The sequence below is a fragment of the Prinia subflava genome, chromosome 23, assembly GCF_021018805.1.
Source record: "Prinia subflava isolate CZ2003 ecotype Zambia chromosome 23, Cam_Psub_1.2, whole genome shotgun sequence".
Taxonomy (NCBI): Eukaryota; Metazoa; Chordata; class Aves; order Passeriformes; family Cisticolidae; genus Prinia; species Prinia subflava.
In genome coordinates, this window is record NC_086269.1 from 4,193,774 (window position 1) to 4,220,816 (window position 27,043).

General features: G+C 47.3%; 1 protein-coding gene across 3 annotated transcripts; it reads left to right on the top strand.

Moving 5' to 3' along the window:
• The first annotated feature begins 509 nt into the window (after positions 1-509).
• On the top strand, positions 510-27,043 carry HIPK1 (homeodomain interacting protein kinase 1). Of its 3 annotated transcripts, none has more exons than XM_063418712.1 (16): positions 510-791; positions 1,740-2,817; positions 8,164-8,287; positions 10,249-10,368; positions 11,115-11,201; positions 12,034-12,218; positions 12,493-12,655; positions 13,021-13,243; positions 14,099-14,220; positions 15,766-15,900; positions 18,348-18,490; positions 19,337-19,519; positions 20,086-20,301; positions 20,555-20,793; positions 21,138-21,277; positions 22,776-27,043. In XM_063418712.1, exons 2-16 carry the CDS (start codon positions 1,742-1,744, stop codon positions 22,995-22,997), a joined length of 3,378 nt encoding a protein of 1,125 aa, XP_063274782.1. In that variant the 5' UTR covers positions 510-791; positions 1,740-1,741; the 3' UTR covers positions 22,998-27,043. The 3 variants fall into 3 exon arrangements, with proteins under 3 accessions (XP_063274782.1, XP_063274780.1, XP_063274781.1); XM_063418710.1 differs by having other exon boundaries at positions 511-791; positions 22,512-27,043; XM_063418711.1 differs by having other exon boundaries at positions 511-791; positions 18,351-18,490; positions 22,512-27,043.

The window sequence follows — 27,043 nt, forward strand, 5'->3', positions numbered from 1 at the left end:
GGGCGGCCCGGCCCGGCCCAGTTTGGGGCTGTCCCGTTGGGCGGCCCGGCCCGACCCGGCCCGGTTCGGTTCGGTTCGGGGCTGTCCCGTTGGGTGTCGTGGCCCGGCCCGGTTCGGGGCTGTCCCGTTGGGCTCCCCGGTTCGGTTCGGGGCTGTCCCGTTGAGTGGCCCGGCCCGGCCCGGCCCGGTTCGGTTCGGGGCTGTCCCGTTGGCCCGGCCCGGCCCGGTTCGGTTCGGGGCTGTCCCGTTGGGTGGCCCGGCCCGGCCCGGTTCGGTTCGGGGCTGTCCCGTTGGGCTCCCCGGTTCGGTTCGGGGCTGTCCCGTTGGGCGGCCCGGCCCGGTTCGGTTCGGGGCTGTCCCGTTGGCCCGGCCCGGTTCGGTTCGGGGCTGTCCCGTCGGGCTCCCGCCCCGCCCCGCTCGGGCCCGGCCCCGGCGCTTCCTGCGGCCGCCCCGCCCCGCGGTCACGTGCGCGCTCGCCCGCTCGGGGCTCGGCTGGCTCGGCCTGTGCGGGCGCTCGGGGCCCGGAGCGGCGGCGGGAGCGCGGCGGGGCCGGGGGCGCTCGGGCCCGGGGCGGCGGCGGGACGGGGCGGGGGGAGCCCGGCCGGGCCGTGAGGGCGCGGCGGAGCCTGGCGGCGGCGGCGGAGCGGCCTGGGGGCTCCCCCCGGCGAGCGCGGGCCGAGCGGGCCGGGCCGGCGGCCGTGGCGGGGCTATGATGAGCCCGCTGCGGGGCTCCGCACCCCCGCGTGTCCCCCAGGCAGGTCCGGCCCGCGGCTGAGAACCCCCCACCGGCGGTGAGTGCGGGCGGCGGGGCCCGGCGGGGCGGGCAGGCCCGGGCCCGCCCCTTCCCCCGCGCTGGGGCTGCGGCGGGCCGGGGAGGGCCCGGGGCGGCGGCGGGGCCGGGCCGAGCCCCGGTAACGGCCCGGCCCAGCGGGCTCCGCTCCCGGCGCTCCGGGCCGCGCGGCGGGCGCTGCCCCGGGGCAGGTTGGGCCTGCCGGGACTGGGTTTCCCACCGGCTCTGTTTTTCCAGTGCCTAGGAAACAGGCCTGGGGACGGGATCGCAGTTTTAGCAGGGTCCGCTCACTTCCTGCGCTCCCGCGATCCTCGGTATTGTTTTCTTTAGCACTGGGGGGGGTTTAGCCTGGGGAAAGGGCGGCTCGGGAGTGACCTTATCACTCCCTGAACTCCCTGGAAGGAGGGTGTAGCCAGGTGGGGGTCGGGCTCCTCTCCCGGGTAAGGAACGGCGGGACGGGAGCACGGAGTGTTTAGCTGCGCCAGGGGAGGTTTGGGTTGGACAACAGGAGGGATTTCTTCACTGGTTACACATTCGAACGGGCTGCCCGGGGAGGTGCTGGAGTCACCGTCCCTGTAGGTGTTTGAGCAACTGGACGTGGCACAGTGCTCTGGTCTGGGTGAAGCATGTGTTTGGTCACAGGGTTGGACTCGATGATCTCAGAGGTCCTTTCCAACCTAATTTACTCTGTGATTTCTGCCGTGTTGTGGAACTCCTTTAGCCCTCGGAGAGCTGGATAAAGAGCCGTGTGCTTCTCAAATGCAGTAATCCAACTGCACAGCCTCGCTCGGTGATGCCCTTAGGAGCAGCAGTTACTGGGGTTCCCCTCCTCAGTGGTGGGCACCACACGGTGCTCAGAAGAACGCTCATCATTCTGGTTTTTGTGCAGATGCAGGATCTTGTCCATGGCAGCCTGCTGCCCCTGATGAGTTCTCCTCTCTCTCTGCAGGTATGGCCTCACAGCTGCAGGTGTTCTCCCCTCCATCAGTATCCTCGAGTGCCTTCTGCAGTGCCAAGAAACTGAAAGTGGAGCCGTCTGTCTGGGATGTTTCAGGACAGAGCAGTAGTGACAAGTATTATCCCCACAACAAAAACCTCCCAGCAGCTCAAGGGCAAGCCAGCTCCTCTCATCAGGTAGCCAATTTCAGCATCCCTGCCTACGACCAGAACCTGCTTCTCCCCGCTCCCTCCGCCGAGCACATCGTGGTCACCGCGGCCGACAGCACCGGCAGCAGCGCCACAGCGTCCTTCCAGAGCAGCCAGACCCTCACCCACAGGAGCAACGTTTCTTTGCTGGAACCATACCAAAAATGTGGATTAAAAAGGAAAAGTGAAGAGGTTGACAGCAACGGTAGTGTGCAGATCATTGAGGAACATCCACCTCTCATGCTGCAAAACAGACCTGCGGTGGGTGCTGCGGCCACGACCACCACGGTCACCACGAAGAGCAGCAGCTCCAGTGGGGAGGGGGATTATCAGCTGGTCCAGCATGAGATCCTGTGCTCTATGACCAACAGCTATGAGGTCTTGGAATTCCTGGGACGAGGGACGTTCGGGCAGGTGGCGAAATGTTGGAAACGTAGCACGAAGGAGATTGTAGCCATCAAAATCCTGAAGAACCACCCTTCCTACGCCCGGCAGGGCCAGATCGAGGTGAGCATCCTGTCTCGCCTGAGCAGTGAGAATGCTGATGAGTACAACTTTGTCCGCTCCTACGAGTGCTTTCAACACAAGAATCATACATGCCTTGTCTTTGAGATGCTGGAACAGAACTTATATGATTTCTTAAAGCAAAACAAGTTCAGTCCCTTGCCCCTGAAGTACATCCGGCCCATCCTGCAGCAAGTGGCGACTGCCTTGATGAAGCTGAAGAGCTTGGGTCTGATCCACGCAGATTTGAAGCCAGAGAACATCATGTTGGTGGATCCTGCACGCCAGCCCTACAGAGTGAAGGTGATTGACTTCGGGTCAGCCAGCCACGTGTCCAAGGCCGTGTGCTCCACGTACCTGCAGTCACGCTATTACAGGTAAGCACTGCCCCTGCCCCCTGAACCGGGTCAGGCTGGTCCTGCTGGGAGTTCCTTCTACAGGCTCTGAGCTCTTCTGAGCTCTTCTGTCTAACCCCAGCTGAGGGGCAGCAGGAAATCATCAGCCCTGCATGTTTCCTGGAGATTTCTTCTGAAAGCTGGATGTAAATAAATAGAATGTCTGCCTTGCGAGGGTGGCCTAATCTGCAGCCCAGCACCTTCCTTTCCCCCACAGATCAGTGCACTAAGTTGATTTTACCCTGGCCACTGGCTCGTGACACTGTATGAAGTGTCAAGCTGGAGAAGCAGTAGGGGAGTGTTAAGTAATGCATCTGGGGTTGTCTGCCATGATCTCAATCCAGTCCATTAACCTTGGACATTTAGAAGGGAGGGAAATCAAAGGGATGTCAATTCCTATTTGCTTTTGTCGCTTCTGATTTTTCATCTTTGTCTGAACCTCCTTCACAAGCACATGACTTCCTGTGTCAACCCTGCCTAAGTCATGCTTTTATGGGACCTGCAGCTCCCTTAGAGCAGTGATGAGAAGGATCTCTGCTTCCCTTAGCAATTTGCAGAGATGTCTTCTACTCTAATCCTGTCCAAGAATTAAAAATAAATTATGAGCAGAAAACATTAAAACTCAGAGACTGTGCGTAAAGCAAGCTGTGCTGTTTCTTTCAATTACTCCTCCAGCTTGGCTCTGTTAAGTATGTATTTGAATTTAAGTAGCAGCAGACTTCAATAAATGGATGCAGAAAGAACTTCTGGCTTCAAAGGGCCGTGAAGAGTCTGTGCTGTGTTGTCAGGGTTGCTTTGGGTGGAATGTGAGCTCACTGGACGCAGAAGTCAGAACTAATATCTAGTCCTTCCAGCTGGGACCAGACAGGACTGAGGCACTCCACCCCACCCTGTGTCTGTGCCCTGTTTGATGTCTTTCCTGGCTGCTCACTTCAGTTTTAAAGCCTGGCTTATTGTAGGTTTGCTCTGCTCATCCCTCACACTCCCTGTGTGCTTGCTCCCTTTGTTTTTGTGTTGTTTTTCTTTTTAACTCTGACACCCAGTACCAGCTTTCCATGACATTCCTTTCATGTGATACAGACTTTTCTTAATCCATTGCTCATGATCTTTGCTCAGCTTGTTGGCACCAATCTTTCCAGTTCTAAACTATTGATTGGTATTTTTTTTTGTGACACAGTTGTCCCCTGTGCCCCACAACTCTGCAAAAATGCTCACTCTCTAAAATAAATCATCAGTTTTGCTGTTATTGCATGGAAAGAGGTGACCACTGGTCAAGAATCTGCTCTATCTGACTTGCCACACATGTCAGCAAAGCACTTTGGGGAGGCCCATGGTGCTCTCCAGTTTCTGGTATCTCAGAAAACAGATTTAGCTGAGGAAAAGCAGTGAGGGGTGATAAGAATCTTCCAGGGGCTGCAGGGAGGGAAATTCCTGCTCCATCCCTGTGTGGGGCACTGGACTCCCAGCCCCTTGCAGCTCCCTGGGGTGACTGACTCTGCCAGAAAGGCAAACAACCTGGGATTAGGTGGCGTTGGACTGTCTGCTTGGCTGGGGTGAAGAATGCTGTGATGTGGAAATCTAGTATTTAGTGATATGTAATTAGTCTAATGGTGATGATTACTAAAATCCATAATCTAGGAATTTACAGAGATGGCGCAGAAACCAGCTTGTTGTGGGAGAACTGGATTGCTCTACTCATATTCACATTAAATTAGTGTTCAGATGAGTTCCAAGCTGGAATTTTTTTCAATGCTGTGTTTAATGAAGGAGCATAGACCAATTCTTCATGTGTTTCTCTGTCAGCCATTAAAAATAAACTTCTCTGTGCTCACTTTTTAGCTTTCAATCCCTGTTACTGACACTTAGGTAACCTCTAAACCAGCCACACTCGGGTGCTGTGAGATGGATTTTCTGATTTCTGTACCCTCGAGGAAAAAATCTTTTATTAATTGCTGTCTGTGCTGCTGGAGGTCATCCTGTCCAGGAGCCCAGCTGGCTCAGGGTCTGGCTGTGCTGCTGGCAGTGACACCTTGCTCCATGCAGCCTTGTCCTGCTGGGTTTGTCGGGACAGGTGGGTCAGGGCTGGGGCAGGATCCCTTTCCACAGACACTGCTGCTGCCTCTGCTGCCTGAGCCCCCTCAGGAGGGGCAGTTCTACTGCTCACACTTTGAAGAGTGACTAGAAGTGCCCATGAGGAATTCTTTGGCTCTGAAGCCAATCATAGAGTAAGAGTTGATGAGGTCTCTGCATTGAACAGTTTCTGTGGCAGTTCTAGGGTGTTTTTGCATTAATTTCTTACCTGAAAACAAGAGTACCATCCTCAGTACCAACCTTGCTTTTGTTCTTGGGGAGAATGAACAATGGAAGAACATAAATAAAAAATCCTGGATACTGATCTCCCTGCTGTGCAGAGCGGGGTTTGCCTGTGTCCTGTGTTATGTGTGAGTGCAGCCATCCTGGAGTTTTACTCAGCTCTCTGCCTCCTGGAGCTGCCTGTGGGCCAGTGTGGAGCACAGACTGTAGGACTGGGCAATCTGGGCCATGAGGAGGTGGCCCTGAGCTTTGGGGGAGCTGCAGAGTGCAGGAGTATCCATTTCTCACCTCTGCTTTGGGCTCTGTGACCTACTTCTGTCCCAGCCGTGCTGGCCTGGGGAGCAGCAGCAGCGCCTGTGCCAAGTCTGGCTCTGCTAATCCAGCCCTGTGCTGCTCCCTGCACTGCTGCACTGCACAGGCTCCGTGTCCCCCCATCCCAAAGGTGTAAACACGGGATGTTGGCAGTGCTGGCAGGGAGTCTTGCAGTCCTGTGCAGCTGCTGTGAGTCCTTTCCCTTCTGAGAGTGCCTGAGTGTGTTTGTCAGCTTTGGGAGGCAGTGCTTGGCAAGCATCTGTGCAAAGAGTGCTGTTGATTTTATTTCAAAGAGCTTAAGATGGTAAAATCACTTTAATCTCTGGCAGAGCAGCTATGGAAGTGACCTCTGCCTGCTGTCCTGGTTCAGCTCTCATCTCATAAGGCTGCTAATTGCAATGGTGTAAAAGGAGATGAGAGAAATTCTGATTTCCCAGCCCTGTCCTGCAGTCAAAATGAAGTCAGGTGGCTTGTGAGAAGTTTATTTATTTTTGCAGGGAATAAAATACAAGGCTTCAACTTGCTGTCACCATGGTATTGAGATTTAGGAATACGTGAGTCTGTTCCATCCTGGAGTTAAAGACCAACAGACTGCCACAAATCTCTATTTCCATTGGAACTGCTGGGGGGTTTTTAACACACTAGAGAAGGATTAGCATGCTCTGCATATTCCACAAGCCATCTATATTTTAGTTTGTTTGCCAGTCCAAATGCTGCATTCCTTATATGACAGGTCTGGGTCCGTTCTGAATTGGAAATAGGATAATCAAGAGGGGCAGTACAGTTTGCTGATGATGTCTCATAAAGTAATGGCAAGGAGAGCTCCTGTGTAAATGTATGAATTGTATTTTTTTTACTTGTGAAGAGAGAGATTCCTCTGGTTTGCACCTCTTAGCCTGTAGAAAGTTGTATCCATTCTAGCATATTTCCTTAAAATATAAATGTTAGCAGGACAGTCAGCATTCAAATATCAGCTACTGCTCGTATTTGAAAATTATTTTATATTTTCACATGTGAGAAACCTTTCCAAAGTCAACACCTGCCAGGAGCAGCCAAACAAGAAGGTAGAAACAGATCAGTGTTGAGTAGAGACAGCATTGTGTCTTAGCTTGAATGATCTGTTATTCTGATTACTGAAGGTGTATCATGGCTCTGGTCTGGGGGGCTCAGACATACTCAAATCTGGATAATAAAGAATAAATGTGACCTCAATGCAACAGGCAGCTCGTTCAGCTATTTCTCTTTTTTATAGAATCCCAGACTGGTTTGGTTTGAAAGGGACTTAAAGCTCCTCTCATCCCACCCCTGCCGTGGGCAGGGACACCTTCCACTACCCCAGGCTGCTCCAAGCTCGGTCCAGCCTGGCCTTTTCTGACCTTGTGCTTTCTCAGCTGGAGAAAGCACAAGCACAGAGCTCTCTGTTTTGGAGACACCTGTGTGGACACCTGAAACAAAAGGTGTATCTGTGTCTCCATGACACGAAGGGTGATTAACTGGGGAGTCACTTCTTGCCATGGACAAACAATGGGGAGGCTGAGCAGTGCAGGAGGGTGAGTGTCAGATTTACTGACACCTGTACATTGTGCAAGCCCTGGTTTTTAGACTTCTGCAGAGGGATCAGAGCTGGTTTCAGAGCCTTTTTTAACACCTGAAGTAGCTGTAGTGTAACAGCATAAATGCCACACAAGCCCTGGGGCATGACCAGGAAATTGATAGCCTGGAGTTTAGGGCTTTTCTGTCTTCCTTTGCTCTCGTGTTAGTTATGCATGATGAAGGTCAAGGCTTTTGTATTTCCTGTACTTTCCAGAGTGAATTCCCACAGCAGCTCACGTGGGGTTTGCAGCACCTGGGGTTTTGTGCTCTATGCAAATGCAGGACCAGAATTTCTCCTGCCGGAACAGCCTGAGTTTGTTTCAGAACTCTGTGTAGGTGAAGAGCTGCACTAAAACATCCTTCTGTGTTATGAGTCAGCTCCAGACAGAAATCTCCCTGAAATTCCAACCTGTTAGAGAAGCAAACCCTGCTTGGAGTGTGAGGTTTTTTTATCACCTCCCCGTAAAGGCTGGGCCAGACAGGTACATTTTGCATTAGGTGTGGTTGAGTGCACAGAAACCTGAAACACAACCTCCAGCTGGGCTCTCTGCGTCCATTTTAAACTCGAAACTCTGAGCAAACCCTACATGAAAACCTGCTGATAGAAACCCAGCAGCTCTCTGAGGAGCTGCTTTTCCTGGCTCTGCAGGTGCTCTTCTTTCCCACATGAAGCAGGCAAGTCCCCTGCAGCTGCTTACCTGGGATCTCAAGACCTTCCTCTAGAAAAGTCTCTGTTTGCCAGAGCTTTTCTTCCCAATTCTGTTAGGATAGTCTGGACTAGGGGATCTTGAAGATCTCTCCATAATTCTGAGATGCTCTGTGCTGTCTCAGGGACACCTCACATGCTGTCAGTTGTAATTAAACTGATTTTCAAGGAGTAACTTTATGCAACTGTGATATAAAGACCTCCTAGGAGCTGGGAGGCACCATGGCAATAAAAGAATCCACCTAAGTGATAAAAAGGAAACAATTTCTCCTTTAAAGTGAATAACTTATATTCACACAAATTTACTTTGTGAGTGGAGGGGCTTTACTCAGAGTGGTTTACAGGGAAGAAATGCAGCTTGCAGAGTAAAAGATTTGACTTTTCTGTTCCTTTCCCCTTGGCAGAGCTCCTGAGATCATCCTGGGTTTGCCGTTCTGTGAAGCCATTGACATGTGGTCCCTGGGCTGTGTCATAGCTGAGCTGTTTCTGGGCTGGCCTCTGTATCCAGGAGCATCTGAGTACGACCAGGTGAGAGCACGTGGGGGATCCTCACATGAAACCACAATTTTCTGTGTTCAAACCCTCCTGAACCCCTCGTGTCCTGCATCAGCTTTCATCAGTGCACATTGCTGCTGTCTGAGCTCATTTTCTCTCTGTGATATTCCCATTGTCTCTGGGCAGGGAGCACAGAGTTCTGTGTGTTTTCACTTGAGCTGAGTGTATCCTGTCCAAAAAAAGGGGCCAGTTTGCAGTTAACCCCTGGTTTCCAAACCCAAAAGCTGTTGAGACACCTTCGTGCCAAAGCAGAAGCGAGGTGTGTGTGTCCTGGTGTGAAACATTCTCTGTAATTTCACCATGAGGCCAGTTTTTCCATGACAGAGCAAGCCTATCATTCCTGCCCTGTTAATACCTACAGCAACCCTCAGTCTTTATGCAAAGTGTGTCTTTGGAACCCAAGGGCAAGACTCTGAGAGGCATCTTGAACTAATTAGTCCTTTCTGTGGATACTTGGCATTATTACCTGGCCTAGTCAGTGCCTATAAAAGGACAAAAAGTCTGTGAGAGGGGTTTTTTTTCAGAGTAGCTTTTCCACTGGGGTTTTTGTGGTGGGATCTTGTTACAGTGCTTGGTATGGTTTTCCTTAAGTGATAAAATACACGAAAACTTACTAAGTTTGAAAACTTACTTGTCATATATCTTCCCAGCACTGTAAATTTCCAAAGGAAACACGGTGGTACCTTAATGAGGAGAATGAGTTAAAGTAGCTGAGGTAGGGCCTGGTGGTTTCCTTGTGCACTGAGTTTTGTGTCATTCTGAGAACCTTATCTGCTCGTGTAGGTGGCAGGGGAGGAGCTGCTTTTTCCATTGCTTAATGACAAGATTTTGCAGCCTTCTGTGAGGCAGCGTGAGCTGTGACTTCATGGGGTTCATTTTGATGTCTGAATTTCCCTTGAAGACTGGGGATGACTTGGCTCTCGTGTTTTCTGAGATTCTGCAGCAGCAAGTGAAAGTTGAGGTGGAACTTGTGAGAGGACCTCTCCAGGAATAAGTTTGTGGGCTGGGATGGGATTTACAGCTGTTTCTTTAAACACCCTTTGGCTGTAAAGCAAAAGTTATGTCCTGTAAAAATAGAACTGTTACCTGGGCTGTGGTGTAGATACAAGAAATATTCACGTACAGACACTTGAATCTACCTTGGCTTAATTGAAAAGTGAGCTCATAAATTCACGTGGTCACAAGCTGTGACATTGCCCTGTTTTGGCACAGTGGCATAGCAGGAGTTTGGCAAATAAGAAATGCCAAGGATCTGTAAAAGATCTGTAATTGATGGTTTGATCAAGGCATAGTTACCTTAACACCGTGGAGTTTTTATTAAATCTGATATTTTCTTTCCTTTTGACCACACTTTTTTATTTGTTATCTCTTTACCAATATCTTATCAATGCCATCACAAGGATTCAGGTGCATCTTCCAAAATTCTGAGCCATTTCTTAACATGTAAAAATAAGTGTGTTAAATGTATTTGAGGATATTTAGTCTTGGTTTCTTGGTCAGTGAGAGCTTTGCCATGACATTATTCTGAAATTGAGTGGCTGGCTTATTGTGTAGGCAGGCACAGCAATGTTGGGTAATTATGCCTTTAATTATTTATACATATACAATAAATTCTGCAGAATTTTTCCCTCAAAATATGTATTTCTTACACTGTTTAATGGCTTAAAAGCCTACAGTCTGCTTACATGTACATTAGCAAAGAATATTTCCATAAAATAAGAAAGATGTATTCCAAACCTAAAATTTTTGTGTGATTACAAAAGTGGCTTTATAAATACTTGAGATGATCCCTTTAATTTTGCAATTTTGCATATCTGAGCTGTCTTTCTTTACAGGTAATTTCCTATTAGCTGTGAATAAACCTGGCTGTTAATTACCCCAATTAGCTGTGCATTCTTAATGGGAGTCCTCACTCTTGTCCTTTTCTTTCCTAGATTCGTTATATCTCCCAAACTCAAGGCCTTCCAGCGGAGTATCTGCTCAGTGCAGGAACGAAAACAAGCAGGTTTTTTAACAGAGATCCAAATTTGGGATACCCACTGTGGAGGCTCAAGGTTTGTCTGTCTCTCCCACACCCAATTTTTTTTGTTCATTGAGAACTTAAAAAAATTCCCACCCAGTTTTAGCGTGCTGTGCAAACACTGTGAGTGGGGATTGGCTTTGAGCCGTGGCAGGTTTGGGCTCTGAGGCTGCAGGAGCTGTGCAGAGCTGCTGGTGCTGCTCTGACAAAAGCAGCAGTGCATGATAGCACCAGCAGAGAGTGGGTGTTCCATCACTGAGATAATGGGTGCTCATTATGGGCTGCTCATTCCCAGGGAAGTGTGTCATCTTGTTGTCATCTCCTGACAATCCAGCCAGGAAAATACAGAATATTTCATGATGGGTTTGTTAGTTTAACAGGAATCTGCTTATGGGCTGGCAGAGGACAGGAGGGAATGGGATTTAGGCCTGATTTGCCTTTAAAGCTGAGCAGCAAAAAGAAGGGAATTTTGCCTTTCTTCTTTGTAGAAGAGGGATTTAAAATATTTATAGCCTCTTCTCTTCCTAAATCAGAAACTTTCAGTTCTTTTGGCTAATGCACTGCCCAAGGAGGCCTTGAAATGAAGTCATCCTGCTGTTAATTCAGCTTTGCAATGAATGATCTTTCTAGCTGAGGGAATGGGATCCCAGGGCTCTTTGGGTTTGACCTGCTGGAGTGTGGTGTGTCTGAAAGCAGCAAATGATCATCTACCTCTGCAATTGCTGCCTTTTCCTTATCAGTGTGCAATATTTCAGTTTATACTAATGTTTTCTGTTATAGACTCCAGAAGAACATGAGTTGGAAACAGGAATAAAATCAAAAGAAGCTCGGAAATATATATTCAACTGTTTGGATGATATGGCGCAGGTTTGTGGGGATCTTGGGACACACATAACTCATTCATTTTTCACATTTAATTTAGTAACTTAAATTTGGGGGCGGATCTTTAAAACTGAGGCTCCTGTGCTGGAGTCCTTTTCTACTGGCAGTTCAGAGCACTGATGGAGGTTTACCATGGTGCCAATTTGCATCAGAAATCAGTGGATTAAAACCAGTCAAAATGTTAATTATGAGCCTGTTTGAAATGTTTTGTGTTTCCTTATGCCTCAGTGTGTCAGACACGAGTGTGCCCAGCCTGTTCCCAGTACAGTAGTGCAGTTAGGAGAGCTGAGCCCCTTCAAATGCCTTTGTAGGATTAAACTTCTTATTAGACTTTGGAAATAGTGACAAGAACTACAGATCATTCTTATTTTTATTCTCTCTTTAGAGGTAAAATGAAGGAATATCTAAGTGGTTTTAATATCATGAGGCCTAAAATCTTAAATACCATTTTTCTATCACTTTTGGAGCAGTTACCATCAGGTCCCATCTGTGCAGAGAAGGTGGAATCATTCTGGCCTGCCAGCCCTTATAGATTCCCCCAAAACATGAGAACATTTTGCCAGTGAGTAGAGAATGAATCCTGGTTGATCCCTTTGAATAAACCAAACTCCCTGTTGAGAAGAGAATTCCACAAATTTGACTTTCTCTCCTAGAATGAGCAAGGGAAAGGCAGTGTGTTAGCACTGTGATACCTGAAATTAGTCTGGCTAAGGGATAAAAATACTTAATAAATATTTCTGTGTGATGTGAAGTTATTGAATTGTTAGGCAGCAATTCATTTGATGCTTGTGTGGACTGCCCCCATTTGATTTTCCAGGTGAATATGTCTACAGACTTAGAAGGGACCGACATGTTGGCAGAGAAGGCTGACCGAAGGGAATACATTGATTTGTTGAAGAAAATGTTGACAATTGATGCAGATAAGAGAATTACTCCACTGAAGACTTTGAACCATTCGTTTGTTACGATGGCACATCTGCTGGACTTCCCCCACAGTAACCAGTAAGCTCCCTTGGATGGATTGTTGTGTTTCAGGATTTGCTGGGATCACGGCACTTCCCAGCTTTCTGTCAGTGCTGTTTTCTGCAGTTCCTGGCTGATCTGAAAATAACAATGGCATGTGTAAGGAATGGAATGTTCATAAGCTTCCTTTTCATGTTTTAGGACATTCTTTGTTGGTTTAAAAGAACTTAAACCTAAAGCACGTGCATAAATCTGTCACATCTGTGTCCTGTTTCCACAAATCTGATGTTTTCCTTCTGTCATTCTGTTGCAGTGTGAAATCTTGCTTTCAGAACATGGAGATCTGCAAGAGAAGAGTGAACATGTATGACACAGTGAATCAGATCAAGAGCCCTTTCACCACTCACGTTGCTCCTAACACAAGCACAAACCTGACAATGAGCTTTAACAACCAGCTCAACACAGTACACAACCAGGTACAGCATCTTTCACCTATTTTATCCTAATCAAAGACATGGACTAGGCTGATTTGGTGCCTGCAGGCCAAAATTTAAACTGCTCTCCAAAATTCGTAGTCTTTTCTCAAAGTCTAACTATCCAAAACACAGGCCAGGGAGCCTCTTTACTTCACTTATTGAAAATTTGTCAGTTCAGCAACGTAAGTAAATTGGGTGCAATTCATGGTTTTTATTCTGTGTTGTTGTAAGCCTTTTACCTCAAACATTTTCCAGGTGCTTTCCTCCTAGTTTAATATTGATAGTTCCTGTTGTTTGCTTTATAACAAAAAGAGATAAGATGACAAGAGATAAGTGATTTTTTTTTTTTCTGTTTATATTTCTAGGCCAGTGTGTTGGCTTCCAATTCCACTGCTGCTGCTACTCTTTCCCTGGCCAACTCGGATGTGTCCCTGCTCAACTACCAGTCTGCCCTGTACCCATCCTCTGCAGCCCCCGTGGCAGGAGTGGCCCAGCAGAGCGTTTCCCTGCAGCCTGGGACCACCCAGATCTGCACACAGACAGACCCCTTCCAGCAAACCTTCATCGTTTGTCCCCCTGCTTTTCAAAGTAAGCCGAGAACCCTCGGTGTGATGCTGTGCTTTCACTCAGAGCAGCAGAAATTGAGATTTGCACTGAGCTGAGAAAACCCTGACTGGAGCAGAGCTGTCTGTGGGTGTCACACGGGGCTCTTGCATCAGATGGAGGTGCAGAACCAGGTCAGACGTGTGCAGGCAGCTTGATTCCCTTCCAGGTCGTGCTGGAACAGGTGACAGGACCTTGCCTGCCTGGCTTGCAGGCTCCAGCTGCCTGCTCAACCAGTTTTTCCCCCCAAACTGAGCACAGCAGCATTCCACAGAAAGCAGGGAACAGAGGAGCCAGGCCTGCCTGAAAATCAGAGTGTCTTGCTGTGTTTGTTATCTCAAGAGCAAATATCTGGCGTTTGAGCCTCAGCTCACAGCCCTGATGCAGGTTTTTGCTGCCAGCAGATGGTCACAGAGTAGAATCCCAGGTCAGGTCCGTGAGCTGGCACAGGCAGCTCTGTTCATCCTCAGGGTTCTGTAGTTGTGCTGATACCAGGATTGTTTGAGTCTGGAGGATTATTTGTGATGTGGGAACTGATGGTGTAAGGCTTGAACTTTAAACTTGCTTCAAGCAGCTTGGAATGAAATGTCTGTGGAATTAAATTGCTGTTCCTGCAAACCAGATTCCACAGAGCCAGGCAGGTGAGGGCTGGCTGTCCATCATGGCCCTGCAGGATCCCAGGATGCAGAAGTATTTACTTCAGCTTCACTGGGATTTTGTCAAAGCTTTTCTATCCCTTAATCCCACCCTATCCTCTGCCCTTACCTAGCAGGAATTTGATTTTTGGAAACAAATGAAAGAATAATAAAGCAGCTCAGTGATGTGTCTTGTCCTCCACAGCTGGACTTCAGGCAACTACGAAACACTCTGGGTTCCCAGTCAGGATGGAAAATGCTGTCCCAATTGTGCCACAAGCACCTGCAGCACAGCCACTGCAGATCCAGTCTGGAGTTCTCACACAGGTAAAAAAACCACCCCAACCCCCTCACAGCTGCAATTCCACCATCCAGGAGAACCTGCCTGAGTGCAGGGGGCTCTCAGGACACTCCGAAAGGTTAAATGCAGGTCACTTCTAAGAGAATATTTTCTTATTTTGTTTTGTTTTTCTGGAATATTTAAAGTCTGAGCTATTTTATGTCATGTGCCTCCCTGGTGTTAGGAGTTTGATTTAATAATGGGAATAAATTTGTGGTTTCCAGCTGCTAAAAACAGGCTGTATTTTTCAGGCATGGACACTGCCTTACAGGCAGTGCTGGTCATTTTTGCCTACACTTTAAAAACGTGGCAGGAGAAATCATTGCTGTGAGAAGTGAGATCCCAGTAAACAGAGGTGACAACACAGATTACTCATGTTAAAATTCCATCTTTAAATCATCAAAATTATTTCTGAATCCTTCTCAGCTAGTTACATTCTTAGTGTGAATTAATGTGTAGCAATGACATATCTGTTTCTGCAGTTTGCAGTTTTTGCAATGCCAAAATTCATAAATCATTCTAAAAATTCTGTTTTAAATATTAGTAATATGTCATAAATTAAAACTATTTTAATTTCCAAAAAGTAATCCTTTAATATACAATAAGTGCCTTCTGATTCACAAGTTTTATTCACTGAAAATTTGTAGTTGCCTTTATAATTAAGTGCATTTTTATTTATTTGCATAGTTTTAGTTTCTGCTGGCATTAACACATACTCTGTTAGTTTTACTCTTCAGGCAGCATATTGCACTTACTGACCTTCTTGTAGAGGAGTAATTTTTAGTTTGTTCAGTCCAAATATTTAGGTGGCATTCTGTGATTGCTGATTTCCTTAGCATTAATGACACAGGTCACAGTATCCATAAAGCAGAATCCACTTGAAGGCCCACCTGAATCCAAGAGTGCAAACTGTACACCAAGAATCTCATTTTAATTAGACATTTGATGGACTGTTACGTGTCTGGGTGGTTTCATCACGGATAACTTTGCTCTTTCATGGCACCACAGACCTGCTGTGCCTTCCATGGAATCCCGTAGTTACCTTTTCTCAAGAGTTCCATGTGTGGATTTGAAGGTCTGGCAGCAAGTGCAGGGAGCTGCACTCTGTGCCATGGCCAGTGCAGGGTGGCTGTCACTTGCCCTCTGGGACCCAGTGAAGTGCCAGTAGCTGAACTCATTTTGACTTTTAAACTGTGTCATCAGAGAGATCCCATCCCCAAATTTTTCCCCCAGCTCATTTTGACTTTTGAACTGTGTCACCGGAGAGCCTCCCATCCCCAGATTTTCCCCCAACTTGTTTTGACTTTCAAACTGTGTCACTGGGCTGGAGATTCCCCGTTCCTGGTGCTCTCCTCAGGGCCCTGAAGGTGCCTTGGAGGAGCTGCAGGGTCTGGGTGTCGGTGTCGGTGTCGGTGTCGGTGCATCCCTTCCCTGCCGCGCCGCAGAGCGCCGGGCCCTGCCGCCCAGCACACCGACCTGCACTGACCTGCCTCAGCTCGTGTGTTTCACTCACTGCCTGATCTACATTTCAGGGAAGCTGTACACCACTAATGGTAGCAACTCTTCATCCTCAAGTAGCCACCATCACGCCGCAGTATGCGGTGCCCTTTACCCTGAACTGCGCAGCCGGCCGGCCGGCGCTGGTCGAACAGACGGCTGCAGTACTGGTAATTGCCTCCCTTGATTGTGTTCACTAACTGAGTTTTTGTTTTAACTTAGACTTGCAGAGGGCATGGAAGCATGTGCCATCTTGTGGCTGTGTTCTTGCTACATCTTAATGTCTTGTTGTTTTCCTCCCCAACATTGCTGAAGCACTGTCTGACTCTGACGTTTAGTGTGGCTCTGTAAAGAATCCAGATCCATTGACTATTACCTTTGCTAGCCTAGAATTGAAAGCTCTTCTAAACTAGACCCTAGAAGAGTTGTAATCGTTCTTGTTCTTTGCTTACTCTCCTATCTTTGCCTTTTGATTGTGGAATACAAAGGAATCAGTCTTTAGCTTGACTCTGCTACAGGTACCTGGATGGCCAGAATTTGACCTACTTGGCAAGTTAGCTCCATATTTTGTTTGCAACACGTGTAAAGCTGCTTTGTATGGAGAAATGTTTCAGATCATTAAGCACAGGCTAAAATCCCTAATAACAGCAAATCCTTTAATGTATTGCTCTAGCAGTTGATTTCTCTTAACCTCTGTTGAACACTGACAATAATTTTCTGGCCTTTTGTTATTTATAGCCAATCGCACGTAGCTTGTTTCATCCAGATAAAGATTCTGTTCCTCACAGATACTTTCAGTTCATATGTATTTCTTGGTTGAAATTAAAGGTGAGCTCTAGTATCCAAAATGGCAATAGCTAGCTTTTAGGTCATTTGGAACAATTTTAAAAAATGATTGGGGAAGGGAATGAACACACCTTTGAGAAGTATATGTTTGCAAAATTGTCCTCTCCTGTATTCTGGCACCTGCATCAGAACAACTTTGCAAGTGCCACAAAGAAGTCATTGTAAAACTCCAGAATCAGATCAGTGAAGCTTATGAAAACATTGCAGTGCACTGAAGTGCTGGTATCCTCACATGTCCTTCAAAGCACATTCCATTGTGTGAACCATGTTGTTTCTTGTGGCTTTAAAGTGGTAGTTTGAATGTCATTTTCTTCCGAGAGGGAGGCCTCTGCTGAAGTGGAATTTGCTCGAGTCGTACCTGTCCTGAAATTTAAACCCACTCATTTGAGTTCATGTGAACCAAGTGAGCTGCTCCCTGCTCGTGGGCACGGGAAGGCAGGAGAGTGGTGTTCTCCTGGTCACAGCTCTGAGCTAACCAGACCCAGGGGTGCTGCTTCTTTCCTCCTGTTGAATTTCCATTGCTGAAAGGCTGCAATCTGGGCTCTGAAAACAGCAAGGGGTGACTGTAGCAGAGCTTGGGACACAAGTGAGTTGTTAGCAATGTTCTCCAAAGTGTAATTGGGCTTTGATTCAACAGGCAAATTCTGTCCTGCTGTGTGTGTGCAGTGGACTTGAGGTTCAACTCCCCTGTACAGAGATCAGAGCTGGCTGTCTCCAGACTCCAAGCCTGCATTCTGAGTTTCTCTGGAGGACTTGACTAGTTCTGTTTGGATTCTGGGAGCCTTTGGCGTGAATTTGCTCACCTTTAGTGCTTCCAATACTTCTCCCTTGCTGCTTCCCCTGAGTTTGCATTAGCCATTTGCTAAGCTTTGCATATTTTTGTCCTTCCTCTGTCAAAACAGTTCGTCGCTTGGAAGGCCCGATTTCTGCCTCTCATTGGGAATTTAAATCTTGCTGTATTAAACTCTCTGCTTTGTCTTGTGCAGGTGTTGGCTTTTGGAAAGACGCATGGTGTGACTTTTAACATATTTCTCTTTTTATTTTTTATTTTTTCAATGTTATTGTTGTTATTATTATTCCGCTTATGTTGGCAGAGGTTTTAGCAGCTCTCTGCTTTGAAGGCTTCTTGTTCGGAGCTGGTGTTTGTACTAAGTGTGTCTGTTACTTGCAGAGATAGGGAATTTAAAACAGCAAGTTTTGCAGTTTAAGCTGCAGGAGAGAAAGCCATATATTATCAAAATCATGGAAATATTACGCTGTCAAAGTTATTTGGACAGGAACATTGATAATATTAATGAATTGAAACTGCCTTCATGTAACTAAATTATCTCTCAGTGTGGCTTTTCTTAAATGCTTCAGTTGAGGTGGTGAATTTCCACAATAATGACACCATCTCAGCTCTCCCAATGTGAGCCCTGCAAGGCAGAAAAGGAGAAAGACCCTAACTGGTTTAATATTTTGGGATTTCTCAGCAGAACAGTGGTGTAAGTTTACATTCAAAAATGCTCCCATGCAGTGCTGCTGCACCTGGCAGTGCAATACCTGGCTGCATGTGCAGCATGATATAAACACTGTTTTCTCCAGATGACAGCAGTGGTAAAAGAGATTAGAAAAATGCTGGGGAAGCTCCTTGCTCTGGTTTTCTTGTTCTTGCTGTATCTCTGCAAGCTAACAACCCACCCCAGTGCATTTATTGCTTGGACAAATCTCTGGCTGCCCCTGCAGGAACTGAAGCCTAGTGAGCCTGGTGTGTGTGTTTGTTGTTTTGCAGCAGGCCTGGCCGGGGGGAACCCAGCAGATCCTGCTCCCTTCCACCTGGCAGCAGCTCCCAGGGGTTGCTTTGCACAACTCAGTCCAGCCAGCAGCTGTGATCCCAGAGACCATCGGCAGCAGCCAGCAGTTGGCTGACTGGAGGTAGGGATTGCCTTGGGTTTTTTGAGTTTTTTTTGAAAGCCTTCTACTTGTTCATAAGATGGAGTCAGTTCTTTAGTTTCTGTACAATATTAAGGGTCAGTTTTTCACTTTCTCACACTTTGGAACATAAGCAACCTTTCTTGGTTTTGTTCATTGTCCTTTGTCTACACATTTCTAGCCTGAAAATAATGTTGGTTGACAGCTGGTCTGGCCAGTGGGGTGAAGGGGTAGTACCCCAGAAGCCAATCCATAACCAGACCCACAAATGTATAAAAATGGAAAAAATAAACAAACTGTCCCTCTTTTTGGGGAGCAGCTTTTCACTGCAGACCGATGTCACAGTGGACACGGGAAGAACTACACGACGACACGCTGGTGAGCGAAGCAGGAAAAAAGGGCGAGTTTATTTACAAAACTCAGTTTTATACATTTCTCATGGTGCCCGTGGATTGGAGGATGGAATTCTACCTCTCAGTCCACGTTGGTCGAGCTAACTGTCAATCACATTTTTCTTCTTACCTAGAAATATGTAAACAATGAAAGACAGTTAGCAAAACATGGCCAGTGTTTATAGTAGAAAGTGTGATAAAGTGAAATTTCTGACTCCAATATGAAGAATATATCAGAAGGCTTGGAAAGGTCTTCAAAACCAGGGTGACAGACCTCCTGCCTCCATGTTGTTGTTTTGTGTGCCATTCCAACAGGTAGGGACTGCAGGGGCTCCAGCTCCCTGCCAAGGGGGAATACATCCATCAGTGCCTCCCTTCCCCTCAGGAGCTCGCTGCAGCTCGTGGTTCCTGCAGTGCAGTCATGGGATTTGGGTCTCTTGTTTTTTCTCTGCTGCAGGAATGCACATTCCCATGGCAATCAGTACAGCACTCTGATGCAACAGCCATCTCTGCTGACCAACCACGTGACATTGGCCACAGCACAGCCCCTGAACGTTGGGGTTGCTCATGTTGTGAGGCAGCAGCAGAGCAGCAACGCGCCAGCAAAGAAGAACAAGCAGCCAGCACCGAGCACAGCCAAGTAAGGATTCCACTGCTTCCTTTCCCAGTCCTAGAAAAGCCACGAGTTTGTTTGTGGAGATTGCCTTTATGGTGTGAAAAACACATTTTCTGATCACAGAGGCACTGAGGGTGTAACTTCATTGTGCTACAATTGCATTAAAAGATGTCTTGGAAAAAGCTTTTGTGCTGTAGCCACTGATTTAAATTATATTAATAATATAATTATATAATAATAATAATAAAATATTATTATTATTATTATATAATAATAGTGAGTGCAAGGACATGGTTCACCAAGGGCTTTACTGACCTGATCAGAGAGGTTTTACCCTCCTGGGGTGTTGGTGCCATAGCAATGCAAGTGACAGGATTGTTGAGCAATGGGTGGCGGTTTCTGGCAGTGTCCAGGTGTGTGAGTCCCATTCAGAGCATCCCTGAGTGCCTTTAGCTGTACCTGTGGCACTTTGCTGTTTGAGTGTCTGCACTGAGGTTCAGTTCATGTGCGTATGCTCATTCCTGTGTGTTCCTGATGCTGTTTGTCGCAGCCTGTGACCCTTGCTGAGCCCTGCTGTGCTTTCCCTGCAGGCCCAGCTCGTCTCTGGAGCCTGTGCCCACCCAGGTGTACTCAGTGATTGGGAGCAGCCCCCTGCGCTCGGCCTCGTCCTCCTCCAACGTGCTGGTGGCCGTGCAGGAGCAGCACCAGCCCATCGTCATCCCCGACACGCCCAGCCCTCCCGTCAGCGTCATCACCATCCGCAGCGACACCGACGAGGAGGAGGACAGCAAATACAAACCTGCCAGGTGGGTGCTCACCCAGCCTGTGCTGGGCTCAGCTCACGCGTCAGGGGAGCACCGTGTGGGAGCCCTGGCAGGCTCAGAAGAGCTGCAGAAGACAGAATCTTCCCCATCGCATCTCTGTGTTGTTTTGCCTGTAGTTAATCTGATTTTATCTGGCTGGGAAGGGAGGGTGTGAGATCCCAGAGGGAGATCTTTAATCTGGTGGGCAAAGCTAGAATTTTTCCCATTCGCATTTTGTCTGTTTTTTCCCCTGCAGTTTGGGTATGAAGCAGAGATCCAACGTCATCAGCTACGTCACTGTTAACGACTCCCCTGACTCTGACTCGTCCCTGAGCAGCCCCTATGCCCCAGACCCCCTGTCCTCGCTCAGGAGCACTGGGGGGGCCCTGGAGCTGCCCAGCAGAGCTGCTGCTGACAGCTCCAGCTCCCGCACCATCATCGTGCCACCCCTGAAGATGCAGCTCAATGACTGCGTTGTGGCCACCCAGGCTTCAGGTGGGTACCTCAGTGTGCTCTGCCAGGGCTCAGGTGCCCTCCTGTCCCTGTGACATGTTCATCCTCACAGCTATGGACTCTCCACAATGGCTCTTTCTCAGCTTTAGGTTTCACAGCTGCTGTTCTGAAAGCTTTGGTCTGTTTTCATAGTCATTGATAGATTTACCTTTCATCTACATTTAGCTGCATTTAAAAAGATCTGTAAACATTCCTGATGGCTTCTTAGTCCCATTTGAAATCATAATTAAAGTCTCTGTGACACAAACAGCCAGTTTGGTGCCCAGAGCTGGTTACCACCAGAGTGTAGTAGGGGAGGAGTGCACTAAGCTTGTGCCACTTTGCAGGCATCCTGAGCAGCAGCAGCAGCAAGAGCAAGCCAGTGGCCTCCGTGAGCGGGCAGTCGTCGGGATGCTGCATCACACCCACGGGCTACCGCTCCCACCGCGTGGTCACCAACGGCGTGCAGCCCCTCAACCTCAGCCAGGTGAGCCTGCCTGCCTCTGCTGGCCTGGGGATGCTTCAGGGCTGCTTCAGAACGTCTGAGGCAAGGGAGAAAAGCTGGCTTGCAAGAGGATCAGGTTGCAAGCGCTAATTCTCTGGAGCTGATTCTGTGCTGGGGTGGTGCAGGGTAGGACGGGCTCTGTGGGGAGTACAGGGAGGTTTCTCAAAGGCAAAGTTTCTGTTCCTGTACCAGAGGGCAGGAGAAGGAAGTGTGGTTGTGTCCATGGTCTCTCTTTGTGCTCCTTGTCACACCTGACTTACAGAACTTACAGACTTCTTGCCACTCAGGAGGGTGACACCAAGATCCAGATGTTGAATTAGAGTAACTGAAGGCACAGTAGGAGGAAATTCTTTAGTTCTTTACCTTTCTAGACCTGGCAGAATTCCAACCAGTAGATTAAGTGCGGACTTTCTCTCTCAAACTAACATCAAGATGGCACCTGACATCTTTGAATGTTTCAATTCAAAGATTGGTTTAGCTTCATTTTGTGCCAGGATTTTTGATCTCTGGGTCACGCTGCAGCAGCCTCAGAGGAGAGGCAGTGTTGTTACCCCTGCAGTTCAGTTCTGGCATGGGCACCAGACAGGGGTGCTAAAAGGGAGCAGCCCTGTTGCCACCCTGCCCACATGCAGAGGAGCAGATGTGTGGGGAGTTCTGGGGCTGGGTCCTGCCTGCACTTGTCCAGCTGTGGTACCCCTGAGGGGCAGCTTGGCCCCATTGCAGAGGAGAAGTGTGACCTTTGTCCCTTGGTACATTCCCCTGTGGGAATGGCTTCTCCCCCCTCAGGGACCCCTAGAGCCTGTAACTGTGTAGTTTAACCCTTCCTCCCCTTTCTGACCCTATTGGCTGTGTCCCAAACTGTCCCTCCTTGGCAGGAGCTAAGAAAAGACCCTCTCCCTCTGTGCACACTCTCTTTCCCTCTGGACACCACCTGGAATAAACTTGAACTGCAGCTGGAGGTCAGAGCCTCTCTTGGAATCCTTTGTCCTGTCCATGAAATATTCCTCCTAAGCCCCCTAAGGTTTGGGTTAGCATTGGAACATTGGAGGGGCTACAGGGGGATTTATTTCAGTCCCCGTGGAAGTGCAGTCACCTGCGATCTGCAGCAGGGTGTCACGGTCTGCAGGTGTGTCAGGGGGGCTGGAGGCGCCCACCTGGCTGCCCCTTACTCACTTCAGCATGACCACCAACCTCCTTTCCTCCCTCCCCTTTGCAGAACCAGCAACCCACAGTGCTGGCCTCCCAGGAGAGAAGCGGCAACGCTGTCCCGCGCCGGCAGCAAGCTTACGTGGCCCCCCTCACATCAACGATTTCTCAGGCTCCCTACACCTTCCAGCACAGCAGCCCAGTGCATCCCCACCTGGCAGCAGCCACGGCCAGTGCCCACCTGCCCAGCCAGCCCCACATGTACACTTACGCCCCCAGCACGGCGGCCACGCTGGGCTCCACCACGTCCATCGCCCACCTGTTCTCCCCTCAGGGCTCGTCGCGCCACGCCGCCTACGCCGCCCACCCCGGCGCCCTGGTGCACCAGGTCCCTGTCAGCGTGGGGCCCAGCCTGCTGACCTCTGCCAACGTCCCCCCCGCCCAGTACCAACACCAGTTCGCTCCCCAGTCCTATATTGGTGCTTCCAGAGGATCTGCTATTTACACTGGATACCCGCTGAGCCCCACCAAGATCAACCAGTACTCCTACTTGTAGTTCCTGTGCTGCCGCGGGGCTGAGAGGCTGGAGGAGGAGTTCAGGTGAATCTCTGCCTGGGAATGACTGCCTGGTTTGTGTTTCTCCCTGATCTGGTTGTATGTTGTTCCCAAATGTCGCTGGTGAGTTCAGTCACTAACTGAGCAGCATGCTTTGTTACCAGTACGAGGGTCACTAATTAAGTTTTTTAAATTTTACTTACTTTTTATAGATGCTTTTAAAAAAATTCATGGTCACGTTTATTTAAAATTGTTCTGTTGTGCTAATCAAAAGAGGTGTCAAATCAGTGTCTCAGAGACAGATCCTGATGTCTTTTTTAACTTGTGTAACTTAAACAAAAAGATCTGCAGATTCTATTTTAGCAGCTTGCACAAATCCACGTTGCCACTAAAAGTGTAGTGCATGTTTATCTCATTACGTTGCCGGGGCAGTTTTAAAATCAGATTTACTATTTTAACATCTGTTCTCTAATTTACTTTGTCTTTAACAAATTGCTGGTTCTGCAAAAGCCATTACATCTCCGTATATGTTTCTGTCAAAGGTGTTTTGTTTACTCCTCTGCTTTGTTTAAGGACTGGTAGAGGCAGCTGCCTTATGCCAGCAACAGGATACATTCAGGAGTCCTGTAAACCCTGGAGTCTGCTTTGTTTTCTAGATAATTCTCCATAACCCAGCTGAATTTTTGTTGTGTTCGTTGCAGAATTCTTCTAAGTGGTTCAAACTGTATTCAGGATCTCACTGTGTGACAGAGCTCAGCAGATCTGTCAGGGTGTTGTTGTTGTCTCCAGTTCAGAGTGAATAATGCAGCATTGCTCTAAAATTTGGTTTCTGCAGCTGATTAGATGCTGGCCCTATAATGGAGCTGGATTCCTTCGCAGAAGCACAGGGCTTTGCTTTGTTCTGTTTTTCTTAATATTTTTGCCTCACGTGATTCATTTAGGAGGGAGATGAATTTGAAATACAATGAAACATCACTGTATTGATGTGTACAGCTTTTTATACTCCTGTGAGCGTATCCTCCTGGATATGTCAGCAGCTACTCTAAAGCGCTCTTAATAAGACTTGTAAACAGTACGTGCATGTAGGAATTGCAACAAAAAAGAAAAAAAAGAGAAAAAACAAGACAAAAAAAGAGAAAGAAACAGAAAAAAAGGAAAAAAATCCAGATTTTAAAGTTTATTACTGAATTTAAAACTATTTTAGAAGTTTTGTATTGGTGGTGTTTTAATATTTTACAGAAAATGAAATATGTACATATTGATTAGAAAAATATAACAAGCAAAACTTCCTGCTAACCCCAAATGTTCTGTCTTTGTAATCAAAATGTGTAGTGATTATACTTGAACTCTGTACTTAGTGTTTGTCTAATTCTTAAACGTTCCTGGGGATGGAAGTGTTGTATCCTTTGTATTTAAACCAAAATGAATTGATTCATGTTGGAATGTATGTGATATAATGCAATGGTTAGAGCTCATCACTGTAGCACTGAGAGAGGAGTAGAGCTTCACGAGAGGAAAGGATACCTTGGATTTGTTTTGCACAGGTATGTGTGATGAAGAGTTGTTTGGTGTGTCCCCTTATTGTAGTGCCTTAAATGATGATGTAGTGTGACTAGAGTTTACAGTGAGCTTGCCTTACGAGGGACCAGCAAGCCCCCGTCGAATTGAAGCAATTCACCCACCCAGCTTTCCCCAGCCAGAGCAGCAGGATGGTGCAGAGCCCTCTCCCTGTCACCGCTCTCATCCCGGCTCCGTTCTTGTTCCCAGTGAAGCTTTCCCTTGAAATGGCACATGTACTGTTAGTGTCTGTCAGTGCATTTCGAATTAAGGTAGTGCTGGGAATGCATTGGAATGTTTAGTCTAATATTGCAGAAGTGATTAAATACGTGCAATCACTTTTATTAGGTTTAGTGTAGCGTTACCTTCCCCCACAGGAATAGCAGACGTGTCGTGTAAAATATTGCTAGCTTGGTGATAGAATATTTATACCAAAGAGAGCCTGCTGTAAAGCACATAATACCATTAAAAAGTTTTATAATGCTACTGCTAATGTGGAGTTGTTGGGAAGGTCTGTCAGCTGTAGCCCTAGTTAGTGTTCAGAGGAAATAACTCACTTCGGATAATCAGTGCAGGATTTGGACTACGCTTTGTTTCCTTGGGTCCCTTGTACTAGGAATTATTTCTCATCTAACACATGAAGCATCTTGTCCAAAAGGATGATATAAACTGGTTCCAGCGGTCGTGTTACTGCAGCAATAAAAGGTTTGGTAACCTTGAACCCCAGTTTATGTTCCGTCCCCGTGGGAAGGAGGCCAGTCCCGACCTGGCCGTGGCAAGGAACGCCCAGGGTGTTCCTGCAAGCCCACGCTCCTGCTAGAAGGAAGCCTGGACTGGCCTGAGGTGGGAGAGGACTAGGGAGGGATGGAGGGCTTGGAACTGCACGGTAGCATTAGCCCACGTTGATGTTCAGTGTGTTTGTAGTCGGAGCACTCCCGTGAGCGTGCGGAGAACCAACCTTGCTGTGCCACAAACGATGCTGTTTGTTGCTGTAGGCACTTTCTTGCTTTTTTTGACATTGCTTGTGTTCAGTACTTGCCTTGAGATACCTCTTGGGTACAGAGTTGTTGTGCCTTTCCACCAAAAGGCAAACCAAGCTCCAGCTCCCTGTTTCACAAATAGGACTTCATGGAAAACATTCACTAACAGGAAGGAAAAAAAGAAAAAAGGAAAAACGACCTCTAGCAAAATCTGCTAATAATTTTGAGAGCTTGCCCACTTTCCCCTAAAAAAAAAAGCAGCTTGAAATGTCCATTTATAGACCTTGTAACTCAGTTAATGCCATTTAAATGTATTCCCAAAGCACGGTGTCATCCTCCACTGCCCGAGTTCCCACAAGTGTTGGAACGGGGAGGATGAGATGGAAATGATGCAGGTAAAATCAAACGTGCTCCATTTGGAACAAGCTGTCAAACAATAGCCCAAATTCCTCAGTGATACACAGCAAACCCCACCCCAGCAGGGCCAGGGCCTCCCAGTCTGGCCCCAGTATATGATGGCCAATTTTAGGTGTATTGTGTTCTGCTCTAAGGAGATACATCCCTTCTTCCCTTGCACATCCAGCCTCAAATTGGGTTCAAGAATTGACTCTCCTCATTGTCAGAGCCTGCTACACTTTTGGAGAGAAATCTGCTATCTCTGGATAGGGATTGGCATCCTTGAATTTTCTTTACAACTAGTTTGGGATTCACCTTTGGAATATTTGATAGCCGTGGTCCCAGCTAGGTTTGTCTGTGTGATTCTTGAGCTCTTCAATCAGTTTTCTCTTACCTGACCTGTATTTGCAGCTGTGATAGCCCCTGCAGAGGCAACTCCTGAGGCTTTCCTGCTTAGCACCTAATTGATGGGATGCAGTAATTTACCTCTGACTCAGCAATTTCTTTTAGTACATGAAACTAAATTGCTTCTAAATGACAGGATTGGCACAGCCCTGCTTTCTTTTTATTAATTTTATTTAAACTTCTGAATGGTGCCGCATGTCCACATGGTTGTTTGTTGCTAAACTTTATATAATGTGTGATTTCAGATTCAGCTTGAACTATATCTATCTCACTACATGTAGCAGTACATTATATGTAATGTTAGTATTTCTGCTTGAATCCTTGATATTGCAATGGAATTCCTACTTTATTAAATGTATTTGATATGCTAGTTACTGTGTAAAATTTAACTTTCTTTTATGGTTGTGCTCTTCCTTTTTACAAGCCGCTAGATACAGGTAGTTTCTGACAATTACTGATCTATGTTTGTATTGCTGATGTACTTAGGGGGTATGTAAAAATCATTTTAACAAAAGAAATAGATATTTAAAAATTTAATACTAACTATATGGGAGAAGGGTCCATTGTGAAAACATAGTTTATCTTTGGATTCAATGTTTGTCTTTGGTTTTACAAAGTAGCTTGTATTTTAAGTATTTTCTACATAATATGGTAAAAATGTAGAACAATTGCAATGCATCAATAAAAAGGGTTAATTTTCTGTACTCTA

Bases quoted from the DNA above. Each gene is read 5' to 3' on its own strand.
- HIPK1 (XM_063418710.1), top strand. From the start codon at position 1,742: ATGGCCTCACAGCTGCAGGTGTTCTCCCCTCCATCAGTATCCTCGAGT. The intron at 2,818-8,163 runs GTAAGCACTGCC...TCCCCTTGGCAG, and splicing joins CTGCAGTCACGCTATTACAG to AGCTCCTGAGATCATCCTGG. The intron at 18,491-19,336 runs GTAGGGATTGCC...TCTCTGCTGCAG, and splicing joins CAGCAGTTGGCTGACTGGAG to GAATGCACATTCCCATGGCA.